The 26,260-nt window shown below is 46.0% G+C and overlaps 1 protein-coding gene across 1 annotated transcript; it reads right to left on the bottom strand.

Annotated features, from left to right (window-relative positions):
- Positions 1-7: 7 nt before the first annotated feature.
- Positions 8-24,649, bottom strand: crhr1 (corticotropin releasing hormone receptor 1). Its single transcript, XM_075453445.1, has 14 exons — positions 24,626-24,649; positions 15,689-15,779; positions 15,546-15,596; positions 14,177-14,296; positions 13,936-14,018; positions 11,091-11,197; positions 9,986-10,106; positions 9,748-9,901; positions 2,875-2,935; positions 2,664-2,736; positions 2,236-2,321; positions 603-741; positions 263-304; positions 8-148 (listed from the first exon to the last, which is right to left on the bottom strand). The coding sequence occupies exons 1-14, from the start codon at positions 24,647-24,649 to the stop codon at positions 8-10; spliced, it is 1,293 nt and encodes a 430-aa protein (XP_075309560.1).
- Positions 24,650-26,260: the final 1,611 nt, after the last annotated feature.

Here is a 26,260-nt window from a genome sequence, read left to right as displayed (position 1 = left end):
TTGGAGGTCAGAGGTCAGAGGACTGTTTGATGCTGTGGAAGGATACTCTGCTGGGGGATGTGGGCAGGGAGGTGGCGCGCACCGTCCGGCTGCGGAGGGAGTGCCGGTCCTGCCAGCGAATCCAGCGCTTCCTGACTGCAGAGCGCACCTGCAGACAGGTAAACTCTGGTTAGGGTTAGAGGGGTTAGGGAAACTACTGTTCACACAGCTCAACACATATGAATTGGAATCAGAGTGGGCCCAGTACGGAACCCTGAGTTACCTCACTGTTGAGAAAACAGTAGAACACCGAGACAAAAAAGCCCTGAAGAAGAGACACAGAGGGGGCGGAGTCAGCTGCAGGTGAAGGTGAAGTAAACAGACCAATGTGTGAAATAAACCCTGATTAACGTCTGACAGGAAACTGTCACACGGACATCAGCTCGTTCCAGCTGTGATGTTCACACTGAGACGCTCCGGCCTTTCATCTGTTTGAAATCAGATTCTATCTGTTTGGGAGAAGCTCTGTTGTGTAAAATCTGATGAGTTCTGTGAGTTTGTTGCAGATTTGGATGCAGCTGGTTTGTGATGAGCTGTTCAACGGACAGGAAGCAGCAGCGAACCTGAAAAGACTCCAGGATGGAGTTGAAGTAGATGAAGACGATCTGAGCGAGCTCGTCTTCTCCTCCAGGGTTCACGAAGAACAGCATGTAAGTGATGCCCAACAGCGGCAGCAGCACCAGAGTCGCTTTAACCGCCTTCCTACAGCAACGACACAACAGGTGAGTTCAGCTGGGCCACACTTCCTGTTTGGGGTATGGAACTACAACAACTCGCTACTTCCTGTTTGGGGTATGAAACTACAACAACTCGCCACCTCCTGTTTGGGGTATGAAACTACAACAACTCACACCTCCTGTCAGGGGTATGAAACTACAACAACTCGCCACTTCCTGTTTGGGGTATGAAACTACAACAACTCGCCACTTCCTGTTTGGGGTATGAAACTGACACCACTTCCTGTTTGGGGTATGGAACTACAACAACTCACCACTTCCTGTTTGGGGTATGAAACTCTGACAACACCACTTCCTGTTTGGGGTATGGAACTACAACAACTCACCACTTCCTGTCAGGGGTATGAAACTACAACAACTCGCCACTTCCTGTTTGGGGTATGAAACTACAACAACTCACACTTCCTGTTTGGGGTATGAAACTCTGACAACACCACTTCCTGTTTAGGGTATGGAACTACAAAAACTCACCACTTCCTGTTTGGGGTATGAAACTACAACAACTCACCACTTCCTGTTTGGGGTATGAAACTACAACAACTCGCCACTTCCTGTTGGGGGTATGAAACTACAACAACTCACACTTTCTTTCAGGGGTATGAAACTACAACAACTCGCCACTTCCTGTCAGGGGTATGAAACTACAACAACTCGCCACTTCCTGTTTGGGGTATGAAACTACAACAACTCACACTTCCTGTCAGGGGTGTGAAACTACAACAACTCGCCACTTCCTGTTTGGGGTACGAAACTACAACAACTCACACTTCCTGTTTGGGGTATGAAACTCTGACAACACCACTTCCTGTTTGGGGTATGGAACTACAACAACTCACCACTTCCTGTTTGGGGTATGAAACTACAACAACTCACCACTTCCTGTTTGGAGTATGAAACTACAACAACTCGCCACTTCCTGTTTGGGGTATGAAACTACAACAACTCACACTTCCTGTCAGGGGTATGAAATTACAACAACTTGCCACTTCCTGTTTGGGGTGTGAAACTACAACAACTCACACTTCCTGTTTGGGGTATGAAACTCTGACAACTCGCCACTTCCTGTTTTTGTGTATGAAACTACAACAACTCGCCACTTCCTGTTTGGGGTATGAAACTACAACAACTTGCCACTTCCTGTTTGGGGTATGAAACTTTGATAACTCGCCATATCCTGTTTTGTGTATGAAACTACAATAACTCGCCACTTCCTGTTTGGGGTATGAAACTACAACAACTCGCCACTTCCTGTTTGGGGTATGAAACTCTGACAATTCGCCACTTCCTGTTTTTGGGTATGAAACTACAACAACTCGCCACTTCCTGTTTGGGGTATGAAACTCTGACAACACCACTTCCTGTTTGGGATATGAAACTCCAACAACTCGCCACTTCCCATCAGAACTATGAAACTGTTCGCCGCAGGTTTACAGAAACTTCCCCCAGACCAGGTCCCTACCTGTACTGGATGGTTTCGGAGGTGGTCGATGCCCTCAGTTTGGTCATCAAGATCCGAACAATGTTGAACAAGAAGACAAAGTTTATCTGAGGAGAGTAAAGAGATGAAGATGTGTGCAGTCAGTGGTTGTAAATAAAGTTTATTCAGAAGCATTTATGTGGTGATGACGAGCAGGTGTCAGTCAGAGACAGACCAGGTCAAAGAGGATTTTAAGAGTCTTCTTTGTGCTGTCCTGACGTGATGCATGATGGGTAATCTGACTTTTCCCTTGTCACATGGCATTAAAGCCTCAGGTGAGATGGATGAGCTTTATTGACATCATGATGTGTGAGCCTTAAATAAGGTGGACTGGCTGGATTTCAGGTGGACTGGCTGGATTTAAGGTGGACTGACTGGCTGGATTTAAGGTGGACTGGCTGTGTTCTTACCAGCAGGACCAAGATCATGGGGCCTTGGTAGATGTAGTCTGTATAAACACCTGCTTTTTTCCCAAACCAGCACCTGTCAATCAAAACAGCAGAGCCAGTTATATCAAACTTATGTAACCTCTAAAAATTATGTCATAAGGAGCATGAATCCTGTACTCTGATTGGTTGTCAGTCCTGGCTGTGACAAAAGTTCAAATCAAGTGTGACTCACTTCTCGTTATCGTAGTACAGCTTCCCAAAAGCCCACGCCATGATGATGGGAAATGGAATACCTGTAATCAGAAAGAAAGGTGTACAGGTGAGCTGACAGACAGACAGACAGACAGGTGTACAGGTGAGCTGACAGACAGACATACAGGTGTACAGGTGAGCTGACTAACAGACAAACAGGTGTACAGGTGAGCTGACTGACAGACAGGTGTACAGGTGAGCTGACTGACAGACAGACAGGTGTACAGGTGAGCTGACTGACAGACAGACAGACAGGTGTACAGGTGAGCTGACAGACAGACAGACAGGTGTACAGGTGAGCTGACTGACAGACAAACAGGTGTACAGGTGAGCTGACAGACAGACAGACAGACAGACAGGTGTACAGGTGAGCTGACAGACAGACAGACAGGTGTACAGGGGAGCTGACAGAGAGACAGACAGGTGTACAGGTGAGCTGACAGACAGACAGACAGGTGTACAGGTGAGCTGACTGACAGACAGACAGGTGTACAGGTGAGCTGACAGGCAGACAGACAGGTGTACAGGTGAGCTGACTGACAGACAGACAGACAGGAGTACAGTTGAGCTGACAGGCAGACAGACAGGTGTACAGGTGAGCTGACTGACAGACAGACAGACAGGTGTACAGGTGAGCTGACAGGCAGACAGACAGGTGTACAGGTGAGCTGACTGACAGGCAGACAGACAGGTGTACAGTTGAGCTGACTGACAGACAGACAGACAGGTGTACAGGTGAGCTGACAGACAGACAGACAGACAGGTGTACAGGTGAGCTGACTGACAGACAAACAGGTGTACAGGTGAGCTGACAGACAGACAGACAGACAGACAGGTGTACAGGTGAGCTGACAGACAGACAGGTGTACAGGTGAGCTGACAGACAGACAGACAGACAGGTGTACAGGGGAGCTGACAGAGAGACAGACAGGTGTACAGGTGAGCTGACAGACAGACAGACAGGTGTACAGGTGAGCTGACAGACAGACAGACAGACAGGTGTACAGGTGAGCTGACAGACAGACAGACAGGTGTACAGGTGAGCTGACAGACAGGCAGACAGGTGTACAGGTGAGCAGACAGACAGACAGACAGACAGACAGACAGGTGTACAGGTGAGCTGACAGACAGACAGACAGACAGGTGTACAGGTGAGCTGACAGACAGACAGACAGGTGTACAGGGGAGCTGACAGAGAGACAGACAGGTGTACAGGTGAGCTGACAGGCAGACAGACAGGTGTACAGGTGAGCTGACTGACAGACAGACAGACAGGTGTACAGGTGAGCTGACAGACAGACAGACAGGTGTACAGTTGAGCTGACTGACAGACAGACAGACAGGTGTACAGGTGAGCAGACAGACAGACAGACAGACAGGTGTACAGGTGAGCTGACTGACAGACAAACAGGTGTACAGGTGAGCTGACAGACAGACAGACAGACAGGTGTACAGGTGAGCTGACAGACAGACAGACAGGTGTACAGGTGAGCTGACAGACAGGCAGACAGGTGTACAGGTGAGCAGACAGACAGACAGACAGACAGACAGACAGGTGTACAGGTGAGCTGACAGACAGACAGACAGACAGGTGTACAGGTGAGCTGACAGACAGACAGACAGGTGTACAGGGGAGCTGACAGAGAGACAGACAGGTGTACAGGTGAGCTGACAGGCAGACAGACAGGTGTACAGGTGAGCTGACTGACAGACAGACAGACAGACAGGTGTACAGGTGAGCTGACACACAGACAGACAGACAGGTGTACAGGTGAGCTGACTGACAGACAAACAGGTGTACAGGTGAGCTGACAGACAGACAGACAGACAGGTGTACAGGTGAGCTGACAGACAGACAGACAGGTGTACAGGGGAGCTGACAGAGAGACAGACAGGTGTACAGGTGAGCTGACAGACAGACAGACATGTGTACAGGTGAGCTGACAGACAGACAGACAGGTATACAGGTGAGCTGACAGACAGACAGACAGGTGTACAGGTGAGCTGACAGACAGGCAGACAGGTGTACAGGTGAGCAGACAGACAGACAGACAGACAGACAGGTGTACAGGTGAGCTGACAGACAGACAGACAGACAGGTGTACAGGTGAGCTGACAGACAGACAGGTGTACAGGTGAGCTGACAGACAGGTGTACAGGTGAGCAGACAGACAGACGGACAGGTGTACAGGTGAGCTGACAGACAGACAGACAGGTGTACAGGTGAGCTGACAGACAGGTGTACAGGTGAGCTGACAGACAGACAGACAGACAGACAGACAGGTGTACAGGTGAGCAGACAGACAGACAGACAGGTGTACAGTAGAGCTGACAGACAGGTGTACAGGTGAGCTGACAGATAGACAGACAGACAGGTGTACAGGTGAGCTGACAGACAGACAGACAGACAGGTGTACAGGTGAGCAGACAGACAGACAGACAGACAGGTGTACAGGTGAGCTGACAGACAGACAGACAGACAGGTGTACAGGTGAGCTGACTGACAGACAAACAGGTGTACAGGTGAGCTGACAGACAGACAGACAGACAGACAGGTGTACAGGTGAGCTGACAGACAGACAGGTGTACAGGTGAGCTGACAGACAGACAGACAGGTGTACAGGGGAGCTGACAGAGAGACAGACAGGTGTACAGGTGAGCTGACAGACAGACAGACAGGTGTACAGGTGAGCTGACAGACAGACAGACAGGTGTACAGGTGAGCTGACTGACAGACAAACAGGTGTACAGGTGAGCTGACAGACAGACAGACAGGTGTACAGGGGAGCTGACAGAGAGACAGACAGGTGTACAGGTGAGCTGACAGACAGACAGACATGTGTACAGGTGAGCTGACAGACAGACAGACAGGTGTACAGGTGAGCAGACAGACAGACAGACAGACAGACAGGTGTACAGGTGAGCTGACAGACAGACAGACAGACAGGTGTACAGGTGAGCTGACAGACAGACAGGTGTACAGGTGAGCTGACAGACAGGTGTACAGGTGAGCAGACAGACAGACGGACAGGTGTACAGGTGAGCTGACAGACAGACAGACAGGTGTACAGGTGAGCTGACAGACAGGTGTACAGGTGAGCTGACAGACAGACAGACAGACAGACAGACAGGTGTACAGGTGAGCAGACAGACAGACAGACAGGTGTACAGGTGAGCAGACAGACAGACAGACAGGTGTACAGTAGAGCTGACAGACAGGTGTACAGGTGAGCTGACAGATAGACAGACAGACAGGTGTACAGGTGAGCTGACAGACAGACAGACAGACAGGTGTACAGGTGAGCAGACAGACAGACAGACAGACAGGTGTACAGGTGAGCTGACAGACAGACAGACAGACAGGTGTACAGGTGAGCTGACTGACAGACAAACAGGTGTACAGGTGAGCTGACAGACAGACAGACAGACAGACAGGTGTACAGGTGAGCTGACAGACAGACAGGTGTACAGGTGAGCTGACAGACAGACAGACAGGTGTACAGGGGAGCTGACAGAGAGACAGACAGGTGTACAGGTGAGCTGACAGACAGACAGACAGGTGTACAGGTGAGCTGACAGACAGACAGACAGGTGTACAGGTGAGCTGACAGACAGACAGACAGGTGTACAGGTGAGCTGACAGACAGGCAGACAGGTGTACAGGTGAGCAGACAGACAGACAGACAGACAGACAGGTGTACAGGTGAGCTGACAGACAGACAGACAGACAGGTGTACAGGTGAGCTGACAGACAGACAGGTGTACAGGTGAGCTGACAGACAGGTGTACAGGTGAGCAGACAGACAGACGGACAGGTGTACAGGTGAGCTGACAGACAGACAGACAGGTGTACAGGTGAGCTGACAGACAGGTGTACAGGTGAGCTGACAGACAGACAGACAGACAGACAGACAGACAGACAGGTGTACAGGTGAGCAGACAGACAGACAGACAGGTGTACAGTAGAGCTGACAGACAGGTGTACAGGTGAGCTGACAGATAGACAGACAGACAGGTGTACAGGTGAGCTGACAGACAGACAGACAGACAGGTGTACAGGTGAGCAGACAGACAGACAGACAGACAGGTGTACAGGTGAGCTGACAGACAGACAGACAGACAGGTGTACAGGTGAGCTGACTGACAGACAAACAGGTGTACAGGTGAGCTGACAGACAGACAGACAGACAGACAGGTGTACAGGTGAGCTGACAGACAGACAGACAGGTGTACAGGGGAGCTGACAGAGAGACAGACAGGTGTACAGGTGAGCTGACAGACAGACAGACAGGTGTACAGGTGAGCTGACAGACAGACAGACAGGTGTACAGGTGAGCTGACAGACAGACAGACAGGTGTACAGGTGAGCTGACAGACAGGCAGACAGGTGTACAGGTGAGCAGACAGACAGACAGACAGACAGACAGGTGTACAGGTGAGCTGACAGACAGACAGACAGACAGGTGTACAGGTGAGCTGACAGACAGACAGGTGTACAGGTGAGCTGACAGACAGGTGTACAGGTGAGCAGACAGACAGACGGACAGGTGTACAGGTGAGCTGACAGACAGACAGACAGGTGTACAGGTGAGCTGACAGACAGGTGTACAGGTGAGCTGACAGACAGACAGACAGACAGACAGACAGGTGTATAGTAGAGCTGACAGACAGGTGTACAGGTGAGCTGACAGATAGACAGACAGACAGGTGTACAGGTGAGCTGACAGACAGACAGACAGACAGGTGTACAGGTGAGCAGACAGACAGACAGACAGACAGGTGTACAGGTGAGCTGACAGACAGGTGTACAGGTAAGCAGACAGACAGACAGACAGGTGTACAGGTGAGCAGACAGACAGACAGACAGGTGTACAGGTGAGCTGACAGACAGGTGTACAGGTAAGCAGACAGACAGACAGACAGATGTACAGGTGAGCAGACAGACAGGTGTACAGGTGAGCTGACAGACAGACAGACAGGTGTACAGGTGAGCAGACAGACAGACAGGTGTACAGGTGAGCTGACAGACAGGTGTACAGGTGAGCTGACTGACAGACAAACAGGTGTACAGGTGAGCTGACAGACAGACAGACAGACAGACAGGTGTACAGGTGAGCTGACAGACAGACAGGTGTACAGGTGAGCTGACAGACAGACAGACAGGTGTACAGGGGAGCTGACAGAGAGACAGACAGGTGTACAGGTGAGCTGACAGACAGACAGACAGGTGTACAGGTGAGCTGACAGACAGACAGACAGGTGTACAGGTGAGCTGACAGACAGACAGACAGGTGTACAGGTGAGCTGACAGACAGGCAGACAGGTGTACAGGTGAGCAGACAGACAGACAGACAGACAGACAGGTGTACAGGTGAGCTGACAGACAGACAGACAGACAGGTGTACAGGTGAGCTGACAGACAGACAGGTGTACAGGTGAGCTGACAGACAGGTGTACAGGTGAGCAGACAGACAGACGGACAGGTGTACAGGTGAGCTGACAGACAGACAGACAGGTGTACAGGTGAGCTGACAGACAGGTGTACAGGTGAGCTGACAGACAGACAGACAGACAGACAGACAGACAGACAGACAGACAGACAGGTGTACAGGTGAGCAGACAGACAGACAGACAGGTGTACAGTAGAGCTGACAGACAGGTGTACAGGTGAGCTGACAGATAGACAGACAGACAGGTGTACAGGTGAGCTGACAGACAGACAGACAGACAGGTGTACAGGTGAGCAGACAGACAGACAGACAGACAGGTGTACAGGTGAGCTGACAGACAGACAGACAGACAGGTGTACAGGTGAGCTGACTGACAGACAAACAGGTGTACAGGTGAGCTGACAGACAGACAGACAGACAGACAGGTGTACAGGTGAGCTGACAGACAGACAGACAGGTGTACAGGGGAGCTGACAGAGAGACAGACAGGTGTACAGGTGAGCTGACAGACAGACAGACAGGTGTACAGGTGAGCTGACAGACAGACAGACAGGTGTACAGGTGAGCTGACAGACAGACAGACAGGTGTACAGGTGAGCTGACAGACAGGCAGACAGGTGTACAGGTGAGCAGACAGACAGACAGACAGACAGGTGTACAGGTGAGCTGACAGACAGACAGACAGACAGGTGTACAGGTGAGCTGACAGACAGACATGTGTACAGGTGAGCTGACAGACAGGTGTACAGGTGAGCAGACAGACAGACGGACAGGTGTACAGGTGAGCTGACAGACAGACAGACAGGTGTACAGGTGAGCTGACAGACAGGTGTACAGGTGAGCTGACAGACAGACAGACAGACAGACAGACAGGTGTACAGGTGAGCAGACAGACAGACAGACAGGTGTATAGTAGAGCTGACAGACAGGTGTACAGGTGAGCTGACAGATAGACAGACAGACAGGTGTACAGGTGAGCTGACAGACAGACAGACAGACAGGTGTACAGGTGAGCAGACAGACAGACAGACAGACAGGTGTACAGGTGAGCTGACAGACAGGTGTACAGGTAAGCAGACAGACAGACAGACAGGTGTACAGGTGAGCAGACAGACAGACAGACAGGTGTACAGGTGAGCTGACAGACAGGTGTACAGGTAAGCAGACAGACAGACAGACAGATGTACAGGTGAGCAGACAGACAGGTGTACAGGTGAGCTGACAGACAGACAGACAGGTGTACAGGTGAGCAGACAGACAGACAGGTGTACAGGTGAGCTGACAGACAGGTGTACAGGTAAGCAGACAGACAGACAGACAGGTGTACAGGTGAGCTGACAGACAGACAGACAGGTGTACAGGTGAGCTGACAGACAGACAGACAGGTGTACAGGTGAGCTGACCCCAGCCGATACAGATGAACATCCACTCCCGGAGCTTGTCGGTGGAGTAGGTGAGCACGATGGCCGTGTGCAGGTAGCAGCCTTCACCGAACATCCAGAAGAAGTTGGTCACGTGGAAGTAATTAAACGCCGCCGTCACCAGCCGGCACCACACCTGAGAAAGAGGCCAGAGATGAAAGCTTTGTTTCCATGGTTACTGTCCTCACAGGATCAGATCAGCGTGGAGGTGTGTGCTCACCTGGTTGCTCTCGGTAACCAGGGGATTCATGGTTAACTGGACGATGAACCAGGTGGCGTTCCTCAGGATAAAGGCAGAGATCAGGTTCCAATGGATGATGTTCCTCAGACAGCGGATGCTCCTGGAGTGCACACACACAAGCCATAGTGTTAGGTTGTTAGGGTTAGAACCCCATGGGGTTAGGGTTAGAACCCCATAGTGTAGGGTTAGAACCCCATAGTGTAGGTTTAGAACCCCATAGTGTAGGTTTAGAACCCCATAGTGTAGGGTTAGAACCCCATAGTGTAGGGTTAGAACCCCATAGGGTTAGGGTTAGAACCCCAAAGTGTAGGTTTAGAACCCCATAGGGTTAGGGTTAGAACCCCATAGTGTAGGTTTAGAACCCCATAGTGTAGGTTTAGAACCCCATAGTGTAGGTTTAGAACCCCATAGTGTAGGGTTAGAACCCCATAGTGTAGGTTTATAACCCCATAGGGTTAGGGTTAGAACCCCATAGTGTAGGTTTAGAACCCCATAGGGTTAGGGTTAGAACCCCATAGTGTAGGGTTAGAACCCCATAGTGTAGGGTTATAACCCCATAGGGTTAGGTTTAGAACCCCATAGGGTTAGGGTTAGAACCCCATAGGGTTAGGGTTAGAACCCCATAGTGTAGGGTTATAACCCCATAGTGTAGGTTTATAACCCCATAGGGTTAGGGTTAGAACCCCATAGTGTAGGTTTAGAACCCCATAGTGTAGGGTTAGAACCCCATAGTGTAGGTTTAGAACCCCATAGTGTAGGGTTAGAACCCCATAGTGTAGGTTTAGAACCCCATAGGGTTAGGGTTAGAACCCCATAGTGTAGGGTTAGAACCCCATAGGGTTAGGGTTAGAACCCCATAGTGTAGGGTTAGAACCCCATAGTGTAGGGTTACGGTTATAGGGTTAGGGTTAGATCCCCATAGGGTTAGGGTTATAGGGTTAGGGTCTATGGGGTCTTTACATATTTCCATAAAAACAGGAAACAGCTGCAGTTATTTATTAAAACGTGCTCAAACATGAGTATAAACACAGAAGGTGAGGCAGAATCCAAATGAAACCTGATAACAGACAGAAAGGTGAGTTACCTCAGTCTCATGAAGAGGGTGAAGGCGAGCAGCAGAGCTCCCAGAGAGATGCAGTGACCCAGGTAGGTGATGATGACAGCCACCTGATAGTGAACTTTACTCTTCCTCTGAAAACGCAGAAACAATCGGACATAAACGTACAAACAGAACTTCCAAACAAACTGAGACCAGGGTTATGTCTGTTCTACTGATCCTAGACGTGTTCTGGTCTGATGATGATGTTCCTGACCTGAGCCAGAATGGGATCAGATACCCTATACTGCCAAAAGTACTGGCCTGTGAACTTAAGTGGTGTTCTGTTTGGTGGTTCTGTTTGGTCTACTCTTTGGGTGAAGAGTTTAATTCTGGAAAGTTTCATTTAAAACACATTTGGTAAATTTGAGATTATTTATTGATCATATTCAATGTTAATGATCAGCGAGCAGAACCAATCAGAACAGTTCTGACCCGGTAAACTGTGTGTGTGTGACTGTCGATGCAGAAATCCTCTCAGCTGTGATTGGCTTACAGCCAGCCCTGCTGTCCAATCACAGCACAGCAGGAAGGAGGTAACAGATTTTCTCTCTTAGGGGGGGTTGGTTCCAACATATGGACACACACACACATGCTGGTTTCATGTCTTTGTGAGGACCCGGTCTCCACCTGAACCCTGGAACAGCCTCTGAAGGTCCGTCCGACCGAGCGGACGCCAGCTGGTCTGAATCTCTCTGAACACACACACTGACTTATCAGGGCAAACATAACACATCACAAATGTTCTGAAAGCATTCATCAGCTCCTCTCTGACAGACTGGAGGTTTACACCCATCTGCAACCATCCTGACATCCTGCAAAACAAAATAAATGCTAAACTTTACTCTATTCAAGAACAAAGGAAGAAAACATCTTGAACAGATCATCCAAGATGGAAATTTGATTTAATTCAATGTGCTCATATCACAACATGGGACAGGCGGCAATAAACTTCTAGAATTTCAACAACTTAAGTCTATAATAACTAAGAAATATATCCTCCACCAACTAGACTTACAACTCCCCCTTAGGGTAGCAGAATCTTTATGCATCTGAACCCCAAAACTGCAACAAAAAGACATAAATTACTGTCCAAGACAGATGACACACTTTCAAAATCCTAGTTTGCAGCTCATACAATACAAAATTATTCTCAGAACTCATTATATAGGACAAAGGATGTTCAGGATGGGTCTAACTCGCTCAAACACCTGCACAGATAACACACCTGATGGTTATGCACATGCTTGTGCCACACTGTGTGTCCTGGGTGACATCAGTTTGGAAATTAACACACTCGCAGAGTACAATACAAAAACAATCTGTCAGGACCCCTCGTCCTGTTTATATTTCTTTCTTTCTTTCTTTCTTTCTTTCTTTCTTTCTTTCTTTCTTTCTTTCTGCGTTGCATGCTGGGAGTCTGTTGGTGGTGGGTGAGTCAGAGAGAGTGACAGAGTTGTCTCTAAAGTTTTTTTTTCTCTGATCTTTTCCTTTCATGCGTTGGTTTTCTTAATACTCTTTATTTATACTGATTCTACGTCTCGGGGTTATTTGAGTTTTGTGTAGTGATTGTAGCGCTGTTTGCGGGAATGGCGTCCTCAGGGGCGCCGCCCCTCTCTATGGATTCAGCCTGACCCGTCAGTCCCAGGTGAGATGGTTCTCTTGGCTGTAGGAGATATTGTTGGTCACATCAATTTAAATTATGCTTCAAGAATAAATAAGGGAGTAGTGATGTTTCTGAAAGAGGAGCGATTTGTTCCCCAGTTGATTGTCAGCGGGGTGACGATAGGCGGAGAGTTCCCCGCTGGCAGTGCCCTCCCCCCGGGTGATTGTTTCAGGTGTGCTGCCCTTCATTCCCAATAACTTGCTGGAGAAAGAGCTCCAGCGGTTTGGAAAACGCTCTGCTCTGGATGAGTTAAGGCCTCGATATGCTTCTCCGTCTCTATCCATCAATCCGACTCCGTGGCCACGCAGAGGCTTTAAACCTTTCAAAGTTCTCCGTCGGGCTGTAGGATACCCAAGGCAGTTCCCCTCCCGATCAGCAGGCGGCGCTACGTTAGACGTTCCAATCTGGCGACGTCTATGGTGAAAGTGGCTGATTGGTTGTTCACCTTCCGGCTCCGTTCCACTCCTCACAGTGAACGATGGCGACCGAGAGAGAAAGACTGTTGGTGGAGTCGGAGCTCGTTGACCAAATGTTGACCGGCTCACAGTAAACTCTTTCAAACATGGCGGTGTTGTTGTTCTGAAAGGAAGGAGCTAAACCGGAAAAGTGATTCAGAAAATGATGATGTTAGCCGACAAATCACAGCCCTTGAGGTCTCCGCCTCCTCGACGGATAGATAGGAGAGCGTTTCCGGGAGGGTCTCCGGCTCTCCGTAGGCGACCATAAATCAGCCTTTAACCTCCCCTCTAACATTCAGCCGTTAACATACAAACTGACTTTCAGCATAAAGTAAGAGAACACCATAATTACTTTCTGAGCATGTTGTGCAGCTGCTTTTATTTCAGGGCCTCAGCTTCCCTGTTTCCTGTTGGTTTGGCTGGATGTTTCAGTCATGTTGGTTCTGACTGGAGGACAACTTCAGATCCTGAATGTGTTTAACGTTAGATTACATCAGGACTCTCATTAACAGCTGACTCGCTGAGGAAAGAGCCACTAACTGTGATTTCACCCCGAGAAGAACAGAATAATTTGATGTAAAGTTGGTCCATGTGGGTTAACCGATCCAGGATCAGAACATGTGATCAGAACATGTGATCAGAACATGTGATCAGAACATGTGATCAGAACATGTGATCAGAGTGTTGTAGCTGTAGTGATGAGTCTCACCAGGACGATGATCTCGGTGCACTGACTGTAGTTTCCTCGAGGAGCCCAGCTGCCGTTGGACTGACACTCTCTGTAGACCCGGTCTGAGTACACAGAACACACAGGTTACACTCTCCCAGGGTTAGAGTAATGTTTAACTAACACTAACCCTAACCCAGGGTAATGTTTAACTAACCCTCCTCCACACAGTGAGCTCAGCCGTCCTTTCAGACTGCTGATCCCCTCCTGATCGGGTACTTACTGCTGGTGTTGTAGTGGATCCCGTTGAGCTGCTCAGGACACGGTCTGGAGATCCACTCTCCGGCCGGACTACGAGGCCAACAGGTTCCGATACCATCGACAGACAGTTGACAGGAGACACCTGCAGACAGACAGATGGTGTCAGACCCAGAGTCCTGAAGACCTGAACAGCTATGTGGGATTCTACAGAACCTTAGTCAGAACAAAGTTCCACAGATCTGGAGGACAAGCTGCCTTGTTTCCAGTAGAAATCTCATCTATCTGCCCTCAGGGATTGAAGACCAGCTGCCCTAACATCCCACATCATCAAAGTCCCGGAGAGACTGGCTGTGTTCCAAACCGCCTACTACTCCTACTACTCCCACTACTCCTACTAACTTTAACTTTTTCTTAAGTTCCCGGATGCATACTAGATTCTCTGAAATGTTGGGTATGCATCATGAGGTTACTACTCATACTCAAACTGTTTTCAAAGCAATAGCACCAATTGTATCGTAATGGCTTTCCCTATGATAAAAGGCAAAGGGTATTTTATTTTATGAAAAAAAACGGAAGTGCGTTGCTCACTGCGGCTAGCTTTAGTAGCACCAAATTCGTGGGAACAAAATTGTAAACAGCCGGTATTTTGTCAGGTTTTCAACACGTTGGGGATCTAAACGACTACTTTCTCGCCTGAAAATGTTTCAAATGTTGCTAAAGTTTACAGAGTTTAGAGCTTAAGGGAAATCAGCTTCAGCCCGGCTGATTTCGGCTCGGGCAGGAGCCAAATGCATTGTGGGTAAACGCTCTGCATACTGTCTGATCGATGAGTATGCAGTATGCAGTATGTAGTATGCAGTATGTAGTATGCAGTATGCAGTATGCAGTATGCAGTATGCAGTATGTAGTATGCAGTATGTAGTATGCAGTATGTAGTATGCAGTATGTAGTATGTAGTATGTAGTATGCAGTATATAGTATGTAGTATGCAGTATGTAGTATGCAGTATGTAGTATGCAGTATGTAGTAGGCGGTTTCGAACACAGTCACTGTTACCGGCGCCCCTCAGTAAGTAAGTGAACACCTTTCAGGCCCCACTAGAGTTCATCTCCCATCTTCAACTCTGGACTGTGAGGATCATGTTCTTTGATTTCTCCAGTTATGTAAAAAGCTGCAGAAAATAATAGATTTTAAGTTTTGGAAACCTAAAAGAGCAATTTTTGTATTCAAGGTAAACTTTTGTACCTCATGGACTCTTGTGCTTAACCTGAATAGTAGGACATACTTTTAATCAGCACTGTCCCAAAGGTACAGGCAGGGTGAACATCTAACCCACAGGAGGGCAGTAACAGTAAGAAGCCCAGCCCGAGGTGGGCTGAGGGGCTTCATACCTGAGGAGTTGCTGATGGTGAATGTCTGGTTTAGTAACACCAACGTCCTGGCTGAGAGACAAAGAGAAAGAGAAAAGCATAAATCAGTTCTTTTAACCAGTTTCTCTGATGTTTGAGATCTAAAAATGGAGACAGGAAGTTACCTGTGAGGTTGGTGGACAGAAGGATCAAAGTTTCACAGGTTAATTCAACTGGAGAGACTCCTCCACTGAGCAGCAGACACACACAGAGCACCTGCCAACACAGAAAACGTTCATTTACGGCACTGAAAACACAGAAAACGTTCATTTATGGCACTGAAAACACAGAAAACGTTCATTTACGGCACTGAAAACACAGAAAACGTTCATTTACAGCAGCATCAGTACAGAAGAGAAAGCTTTAACAGGGGGGAGGAATCGGTTAGAGAGTGAAACCTACAGGACACAAAGAAAACCCAGAACCAGTGAGTCATTAAACACGCCAAAGAAGAACATCGCGGCCATAGAAGAAGAACATCGCGGCCATAGAAGAAGAACATCGCGGCCATAGAAGAAGAACATCGCGGCCATAGAAGAAGAACATCACGGTCATAGAAGAAGAACATCACGGTCATAGAAGAAGAACATCACGGCCATAGAAGAAGAACATCACGGTCATAGAAGAAGAACATCACGGTCATAGAAGAAGAACATCACGGTCATAGAAGAACATCACGGTCATAGAAGAACATCACGGCCATAGAAGAAGAACATCACGGCCATGGAAGAAGAGCATCGCGGTCATAGAAGAAGAACATCGCGGCCATAGAAGAAGAACATCGCGGCCATAGAAGAACATCACGGTCATAGAAGAACATCACGGCCATAGAAGAAGAGCATCGCGGTCATAGAAGAAGAACATCGCGGCCATAGAAGAAGAACATCGCGGTCATAGAAGAACATCACGGTCATAGAAGAACATCACGGCCATAGAAGAAGAACATCACGGCCATGGAAGAAGAGCATCGCGGTCATAGAAGAAGAACATCGCGGCCATAGAAGAAGAACATTGCGGTCATAGAAGAAGAACATCACGGTCATAGAAGAAGAACATCACGGCCATAGAAGAAGAACATCGCGGCCATAGAAGAAGAACATCACGGCCATAGAAGAAGAACATCACGGCCATAGAAGAAGAACATCGCGGCCATAGAAGAAGAACATCACGGTCATAGAAGAAGAACATCACGGCCATAGAAGAAGAACATCACGGCCATAGAAGAAGAACATCACGGTCATAGAAGAAGAACATCACGGCCATAGAAGAAGAACATCACGGCCATAGAAGATGAACATCACGGTCATAGAAGAAGAACATCACGGCCATAGAAGAAGAACATCACGGTCATAGAAGAAGAACATCACGGTCATAGAAGAAGAACATCACGGCCATAGAAGAAGAACATCACAACATCACGGCCATAGAAGAAGAACATCACGGTCATAGAAGAAGAACATCACGGCCATAGAAGAAGAACATCACGGCCATAGAAGAAGAACATCACGGTCATAGAAGAAGAACATCACGATCATAGAAGAAGAACATCACGGCCATAGAAGAAGAACATCATGGTCATAGAAGAAGAACATCACGGTCATAGAAGAAGAACATCACGGCCATAGAAGAAGAACATCACGGCCATAGAAGAAGAACATCACGGTCAATGTAAAAAAAGATCCGTGAGGAGTGATGACTTTGAACTGTTTCTGTTGGTATCTAACAGCTTCTCAGCAGGTTTTTATGACCCAAGAAGGAACTATTTATATCTGTTTGTGTCATATTACTACCATAAATGACGTGTAGAAGAAGAATACAGGCAGAAGAAGAAAGTGGAGGGACCACTTTGTAGAGGGACCAGTGGATGTTGCATCAGGAGAAGTTTGAGGGGATCACATGGAACACATAACGAACATAGACCTCGTTAAAAAATGAAAAGATGAAGAGGCGTGGCTTTGATGGAAATCAGTGTCTGACAGCAGGTAATCAGGTAATCAGCCTCCAGGTGGACATGCAGTGTGTTGCTGCTGGGTTGTTATCTCTAACCAGACCACTATATGGCAGTTGTTGTAATGATGTAAATATGGGAAATATTTATTATTACCAAGAGGTGGCGCTCGGGAACCACTAGAAGGTATGGAGGTGTATTAAGGAGGGCAGCCAGTTAGAAGAAGAAAAGACCAGATGTTACGTTGGCAAGTTGTGACAGTTCTCTCAGAAACCGTGCTGTATGTTTAAATGGCTTACACTTGGATAAAGGTGAAAACTCGGCAATCGGTGTTTCGTGGTTCTTTTAGTTAATAAGTTACCACAGCAGTAGTTGTTAAATACGGGGACTTCAGCACAGTAAATCTGATTTATTCTGAAGAACCAACCTCACAAAGCGACTCAGTGATAAAAACACATAAACAAATGACAGATATAAAAAAAACAGAAAACACGGGCTGTGTACGAAACCGCCTACTACTCCTACTTCTCCTACTAACTTCAACTTTTTTAAGTTCCCGGATGCATACTAGATTCTCCTAAATGTTGGGTATGCATCATGAGAATACTACTCATACTCAAACTACCCAAGATGCAATGTAACGTGACGTCGCCAATCGTCATTTCCTGTCAAAACGGCAGTTTCAAGCTAGCTAAAACGAGGGTAGGTTCACTTCCTATTTTCAAAACAAAAGCACCAATTGTATCATAATGGCTTTCCCTATGATAAAAGGCAACGGGTATTTTATTTTGTGAAAATAAACGGAAGTGCGTTGCTCAATGCGGCTAGCTTTAGTAGCGCCGAATTCGTGGGAATAAAATTGTAAACAGCCGGTATTTTGTCAGGTTTTCAACACGTTGGGGATCTAAACGTCTACTTTCTCACCTGAAAATGTTTCAAATGTTGCTAAAGTTTACAGAGTATGCAGTATGTAGTATGTAGTATGCAGTATGCAGTATGGAAGTATGCAGTATGCAGTATGTAGTATGTAGTATGCAGTATGCAGTATGCAGTATGTAGTATGTAGTATTTAGTATGCAGTATGTAGTATGTAGTAGGCAGTATGCAGTATGTAGTATGTAGTACGTAGTATGCAGTATGAAGTATGTAGTATGTAGTATGTAGTATGCAGTACGTAGTATGCAGTATGCAGTATGTAGTACGTAGTATGCAGTATGCAGTATGTAGTATGTAGTATGCAGTATGCAGTATGTAGTATGTAGTATGCAGTATGTAGTATGCAGTATGCAATATGCAGTATGTAGTATGCAGTATGCAGTATGTAGTATGCAGTATGTAGTATGGAGTATGGAGTATGCAGTATGCGGTATGGAGTATGTAGTATGTAGTATGCAGTATGTAGTATGTAGAATCCAGTATGTAGTATGTAGAATGTAGTATGCAGTATTTAGTATGTAGTATGCAGTATGTAGTACGTAGTATGCAGTATGAAGTATGTAGTATGTAGTATGTAGTATGCAGTACGTAGTATGCAGTATGCAGTATGCAGTACGTAGTACGTAGTATGCAGTATGCAGTATGTAGTATATAGTATGTAGTATGCAGAATGCAGTATGTAGTATGCAGTATGCAGTATGCAGTATGTAGTATGCAGTATGTAGTATGTAGTATCCAGTATGGAGTATGCAGTATGTAGTATGTAGTATGCAATATGCAGTATGTAGTATGTAGTATGCAGTATGTAGTATGCAGTGTGCAGTATGCAGTATGTAGTATGCAGTATGCAGTATGTAGCATGTAGTATGTAGTATGCAGTATGTAGTATGTAGTATGCAGAATGTAGTATGGAGTATGCAGTATGTAGTATGTAGTATGCAGTATGTAGTATGTAGAATGTAGTATGCAGTATGTAGTATGTAGTATGTAGAATTTAGTATGTAGTATGCAGTATGGAAGTACGCAGTATGCAGTTTGGAAGTATGCAGTATGCAGTATGTAGTATGCAGTATGCAGTATGTAGTATGCAATATGTAGTATGCAGTATGCAGTATGCAGTATGTAGTAGGCAGTATGCAGTATGTAGTATGTAGTACGTAGTATGCAGTATGAAGTATGTAGTATGTAGTACGTAGTATGCAGTACGTAGTATGCAGTATGCAGTATGCAGTATGCAGTACGTAGTACGCAGTATGCAGTATGCAGTACGTAGTACGCAGTATGCAGTATGCAGTATGTAGTATGCAGTATGTAGTATGCAGTATGCAATATGCAGTATGTAGTATGCAGTATGCAGTATGTAGTATGTAGAATCCAGTATGTAGTATGTAGAATGTAGTATGCAGTATTTAGTGTGCAGTATGTAGTACGTAGTATGCAGTATGAAGTATGTAGTATGTAGTATGCAGTACATAGTATGCAGTATGCAGTATGCAGTACGTAGTACGTAGTATGCAGTATGCAGTATGTAGTATGTAGTACGTAGTATGCAGTATGTAGTATGCAGTACGTAGTATGCAGTATGCAGTATGTAGTATGCAGTATGCAATATGCAGTATGTAGTATGCAGTGTGCAGTATGCAGTATGTAGTATGCAGTGTGCAGTATGCAGTATGTAGTATGTAGTATGCAGTATGCAGTATGCAGTATGCAGCATGTAGTATGCAGCATGTAGTATGCAGTATGTAGTATGTAGTATGCAATATGCAGTATGTAGTATGCAGTATGCAGTATGCAGTGTGCAGTATGCAGTATGTAGTATGCAGTATGCAGTATGTAGTATGTAGTATGCAGAATGGAGTATGCAGTATGTAGTATGCAGTATGTAGTATGTAGTATGTAGTATGCAGTATGTAGTATGTAGTATGTAGAATTTAGTATGTAGTATGCAGTATGGAAGTATGCAGTATGGAAGTATGCAGTATGCAGTATGTAGTATGCAGTATGCAGTATGCAGTATGTAGTATGAAATATGCAGTATGCAGTATGCAGTATGTAGTAGGCAGTATGCAGTATGCAGTATGCAGTATGTAGTAGGCAGTATGCAGTATGTAGTATGTAGTACGTAGTATGCAGTATGAAGTATGTAGTATGTAGTATGCAGTACGTAGTATGCAGTATGCAGTATGCAGTACGTAGTATGCAGTATGCAGTATGTAGTATGTAGTATGCAGTATGTAGTAGGCAGTATGCAGTATGTAGTACGTAGTATGCAGTATGCCGTATATACTATGCAGTATGCAGTATGTAGTATGCAGTATGCAGTGTGTAGTATGTAGTATGCAGTATGCAGTATGTAGTATGCAGTATGCAGTATACTAGTATGCAGTATACAGTATGCAGTGTGTAGTATGCAGTATGCAGTATGTAGTGTGTAGTATGTAGTATGCAGTATGTAGTATGCAGTATGTAGTGTGTATTATGTAGTATGCAGTATGTAGAATGTAGTATGCAGTATGCAGTATGCCGTATGTAGTATTTAGTATGCAGTATGCAGTATGCAGTATGTAGAATGCAGTATGTAGTATGTAGTATGCAGTATGTAGAATGCAGTATGTAGTATGCAGTATGTAGTATGTAGAATGTAGTATGTAGTATGCAGTATGTAGTATGCAGTATGTAGTATGTAGTATGCAGTATATCGTATTTAGTATGCAGTATGCAGTATGTAGTATGCAGTATGTAGGATTTAGTATGCAGTATGTAGTATTTAGTATGCAGTATGTAGTATGTAGTATGCAGTATGCAGTACTTAGTGTGCATTATGTAGTATGCAGTATGCAGTATGCAGTACTTAGTATGCAGTATGTAGTATGCAGTATGCAGTATGTAGTATTTAGTATGCAGTATGCAGTATGTAGTATGCAGTATGCAGTATGCAGTATGTAGTATGCAGTATGCAGTATGCAGTATGTAGTATGTAGTATGCAGTATGCAGTATGTAGTATTTAATATGCAGTATGCAGTATGTAGTATTTAGTATGCAGTATGTAGTATTTAGTATGCAGTATGTAGTATTTAGTATGCAGTATGTAGTATGCAGTATGTAGCATTTAGTATGCAGTATGTAGTATGCAGTATGCAGTATGTAGTATGCAGTATGCAGTATGTAGTATTTAGTATGTAGTATATAGTATGCAGTATGTAGTATGCAGTATGTAGTATGTAGTATGCAGTATGTAGTATGCAGTATGCAGTATGTAGTATGCAGTATGTAGTATTTAGTATGCAGTATGTAGTATGCAGTATGCAGTATGTAGTATTTAGTATGCAGTATGTAGTATGCAGTATGCAGTATGTAGTATGCAGTATGTAGTATTTAGTATGCAGTATGCAGTATGCAGTATGTAGTATTTAGTATGCAGTATGCAGTATGTAGTATTTAGTATGCAGTATGTAGTATTTAGTATGCAGTATGCAGTATGTAGTATGCAGTATGCAGTATGTAGTATGCAGTATGCAGTATGTAGTATGCAGTATGCAGTATATAGTATTTAGTATGCAGTATGCAGTATGTAGTATTTAGTATGCAGTATGTAGTATTTAGTATGTAGTATGCAGTATGTAGTATTTAGTATGTAGTATGCAGTATGCAGTATGTAGTATTTAGTATGCAGTATGTAGTATGCAGTATGCAGTATGTAGTATGTAGTATGCAGTATGTAGTATGCAGTATGCAGTATGTAGTATTTAGTATGCAGTATGTAGTATTTAGTATGCAGTATGTAGTATGTAGTATGCAGTATGCAGTATGTAGTATGCAGTATGTAGTATTTATTATTTAGTATGCAGTATGTAGTATGCAGTATGTAGTATTTAGTATGTAGTATGCAGTATGCAGTATGTAGTATGCAGTATGCAGTATGTTGTATTTAGTATGCAGTATGCAGTATGTAGTATTTAGTATGTAGTATGCAGTATGTAGTATGCAGTATTTAGTATGCAGTATGTAGTATGCAGTATGCAGTATGCAGTATGTAGTATGTAGTATGTAGTTTCAAACACAACCTCATAGTTAAATTTAAAAGGCCTTTTAAAAGTGTCTGAACCTGAACACCAGTTTATCTGGGCCAGGAGTTTAAATCGCACAGGGTATCTATCTGGCCAGAGTCCTGCTGGTGCTGCACCAGAAGCAGTCTTGATGGAAGAATCCAGGATCTTAAAGTGGAATCCGAACATGATAGGACCCAGTGTGAAGAAGCAAAGAGTGGGCGGTGTGAGAGCTTCTGATGTGTTCGTCAGCAGCCGGGCAGCTGGACCGCTCGTAGGCGGTTCAGAGATGTGCGGCTCAGACAAGTGAAAAGGGAATTACAGTAATCACCACAGGACGAAACAAAGCATGGACCATCATTTTTACCAAGAATGAAACAAAGCATGGACCATCATTTCTACCAAGAATGAAACAAGGCATGGACCATCATTTCTACCAAGAATGAAACAAAAATGCTGGGTAACTGTGAGTCCGATTCTTGGTCAGAGTAAAATAGGAAGATGGATTTTACTGAGATTCTCTGCTCTGTGATTAAATATCGCAGGTTCCCCGTGCTGCTTCATCAGCATCATCCTCACCACTCTCAATCCTTCTGCTGGTTCATCAGTCCGTGGAGGTATGTCTGAATCAGAAGGTCAAAGCCTGAAGCAGCACACTCTTCTGGAAACGAGTTAAACCACACACAGAGATCCAGCACGGTAGAAAAATCTAAACAAAGATCTGAAGGAATGGAAGCAGGAGGTGGCTGTGTTGGAGGTGGCTGTGTTGTGACATCTGCTCAGTGTGACCCTCATGATGATTTATGTCCAACGTGGCAACCTTCTGCTCTGATTGGCTGATTCATGTGCGTTGTTGAGTACGCCTGCTCATTCTGTGAATGCTGTGCCCTGCAGTGTCACACTTTAATCTGAAACTATGTCAGTAAATCTACACATTTCAGACATCCCCGCCTCAGTTAGAAGCCCGCCAGCATCAGTATTAACCAGTCTGGGATCAGCAAGAAACCAGTCTGGCCACATAGGAACTTAACTCAGTGATGTTCTTCTTCTTCTCTGGCCACATATGAACCTAACTCAGTGATGTTCTTCTTCTTCTCTGGCCACATATGAACCTAACTCAGTGATGTTCTTCTTCTTCTCTGGCCACATATGAACCTAACTCAGTGATGTTCTTCTTCTTCTCTGGCCACATATGAACCTAACTCAGTGATGTTCTTCTTCTTCTCTGGCCACATATGAACCTAACTCAGTGATGTTCTTCTTCTCTGGCCACATATGAACCTAACTCAGTGATGTTCTTCTTCTTCTCTGGCCACATATGAACCTAACTCAGTGATGTTCTTCTTCTCTGGCCACATATGAACCTAACTCAGTGATGTTCTTCTTCTTCTCTGGCCACATATGAACCTAACTCAGTGATGTTCTTCTTCTTCTCTGGCCACATATGAACCTAACTCAGTGATGTTCTTCTTCTTCTCTGGCCACATATGAACCTAACTCAGTGATGTTCTTCTTCTTCTCTGGCCACATATGAACCTAACTCAGTGATGCTCTTCTTCTCTGGCCACATATGAACCTAACTCAGTGATGTTCTTCTTCTCTGGCCACATATGAACCTAACTCAGTGATGTTCTTCTTCTCTGGCCACATATGAACCTAACTCAGTGATGCTCTTCTTCTTCTCTGGCCACATATGAACCTAACTCAGTGATGTTCTTCTTCTTCTCTGGCCACATATGAACCTAACTCAGTGATGTTCTTCTTCTTCTCTGGCCACATATGAACCTAACTCAGTGATGTTCTTCTTCTTCTCTGGCCACATATGAACCTAACTCAGTGATGTTCTTCTTCTTCTCTGGCCACATATGAACCTAACTCAGTGATGTTCTTCTTCTTCTCTGGCCACATATGAACCTAACTCAGTGATGTTCTTCTTCTCTGGCCACATATGAACCTAACTCAGTGATGTTCTTCTTCTCTGGCCACATATGAACCTAACTCAGTGATGCTCTCCTTCTCTGGCCACATATGAACCTAACTCAGTGATGTTCTTCTTCTCTGGCCACATATGAACCTAAACCACACATCACATCACTGGTGTAAACACGTTACAAACACTCCCTCCAACCTGACTCAGTAGTTTTTGCTCCATTTCTGTCACTCATCCATCCCTTGGATGCACGCGCTCTGGCACGCCGCGTTCCTGAGGTTCACAGCTGCGTCCCGCGCGCTTTGGTCCGGGTCAGCTCCCACTTCATGCCGGGTCTATCCTGGTCCAGGGCAGTCTGGGTCTATCCTGGTTTATCCTGGTTTATCCGGGTCTATCCTGGTTTATCCTGGTTTATCCTGGTTTATCCTGGTTTATCCTAACCCTAACCGGGCAAACTGACGGACCAAGCAGCGCGTGCAGCCGGCAAGGAGGCTGCTGCAGAGCTTCAGCCAATCAGAAGAGAGGAGGGGACAGACACACACACAAATTTCAGAAATGATCTATCAACAACCAATAATCAATGCCCAGTTTAATGTCAAGTGACAGCCCAGATTTCTGTCTCTGTCACACGTTTCACTGAGGGGACTCCAGTCATGGATCAGAGTGATTATTGATCAGGGTTAACCCTAACCCTATCTGCTGTTCTCTGGAAGAGGAGCTCAGTATGAGAGAGTCTCTGCTGCCCTCTGCTGGACAGAACCGGAACATCATGTGTTCAACCCTTCAACACAGAACGGACCTAACCTAAGGGAGTAAGGAAGGAAGGAGGGAAGGTGAGAAGGAAGGAAGGGAATAAGGAAAGAAGGAGGGAAGGTGAGAAGGAAGGAAGGAGGGAAGGTGATGATGAGGGAAGGAGGGAAGGTGAGAAGGAAGGAAGAGAATAAGGAAGGAAGGAGGGAAGGTGATGATGAGGGAAGGGAATAAGGAGGTAAGGGAATAAAGAAGGAAGGAGGGAGGGAAGGGAATAAGGAAGGAAGGAGGGAAGGTGAGAAGGAAGGAAGGGAATAAGGAAGGAAGGAGGGAAGGTGATGAAGAGGGAAGTTAATAAGGAGGTAAGGGAATAAGGAAGGAAGGACGTAAGGGAATAAGAAGGAAGGAGGGAAGGTGATGAAGGAAGGAAGGAGGGAAGGTAAGAAGGAAGGAAGGAGGGAAGGTGATGAAGGAAGGAGGGAAGGTAAGAAGGAAGGAAGGAGGGAAGGTGATGAAGGAAGGAGGGAGGGAAGGTAAGAAGGAAGGAAGGAGGGAAGGTGATGAAGGAAGGAGGGAAGGTAAGAAGGAAGGAAGGAGGGAAGGTGATGAAGGAAGGAAGGAAGGAAGGAAGGACCTCTTGAGAAGACAGCTGATGGTCTGTGGGTTTTTGCTACCCTCAGTCATGCCTCTCAGGCAGTGTCTCCTCTCAGGAACTCTAATCCCGCCTCCTTCACTCTGATTGGATGACAGTGAGCTCCACTGTGATGAATATGAACGCATGATTGGTGGAGTAAAACTCTGCGGCCTGTGAGATTGGTGGAGTAAAACTCTGCGACCTGTGAGATTGGTGGAGTAAAACTCTGCGACCTGTGAGATTGGTGGAGTAAAACTCTGCGACCTGTGAGATCAGGCTCAGGGTTAAAAGCTTCGATGCCAGGGAGGACGAAGAGGATTAGTGCAGATTATAGAGCAGTTTATACCGGCAGAGAAGAAGAACACTCACACCGGCACAGAGGCCAACTGGACCAGTGGGCGGAGGAAGGTGGAGCAGGGCTGAAGTGGTCTGAAGCGGTCTGAAGCAGT

Source organism: Odontesthes bonariensis, chromosome 21 (genome assembly GCF_027942865.1).
Source record: "Odontesthes bonariensis isolate fOdoBon6 chromosome 21, fOdoBon6.hap1, whole genome shotgun sequence".
NCBI lineage: Eukaryota > Metazoa > Chordata > Actinopteri > Atheriniformes > Atherinopsidae > Odontesthes > Odontesthes bonariensis.
Note: the sequence above shows the minus strand (reverse complement) of the source record. Positions and strands in the feature narration are given on the sequence as shown.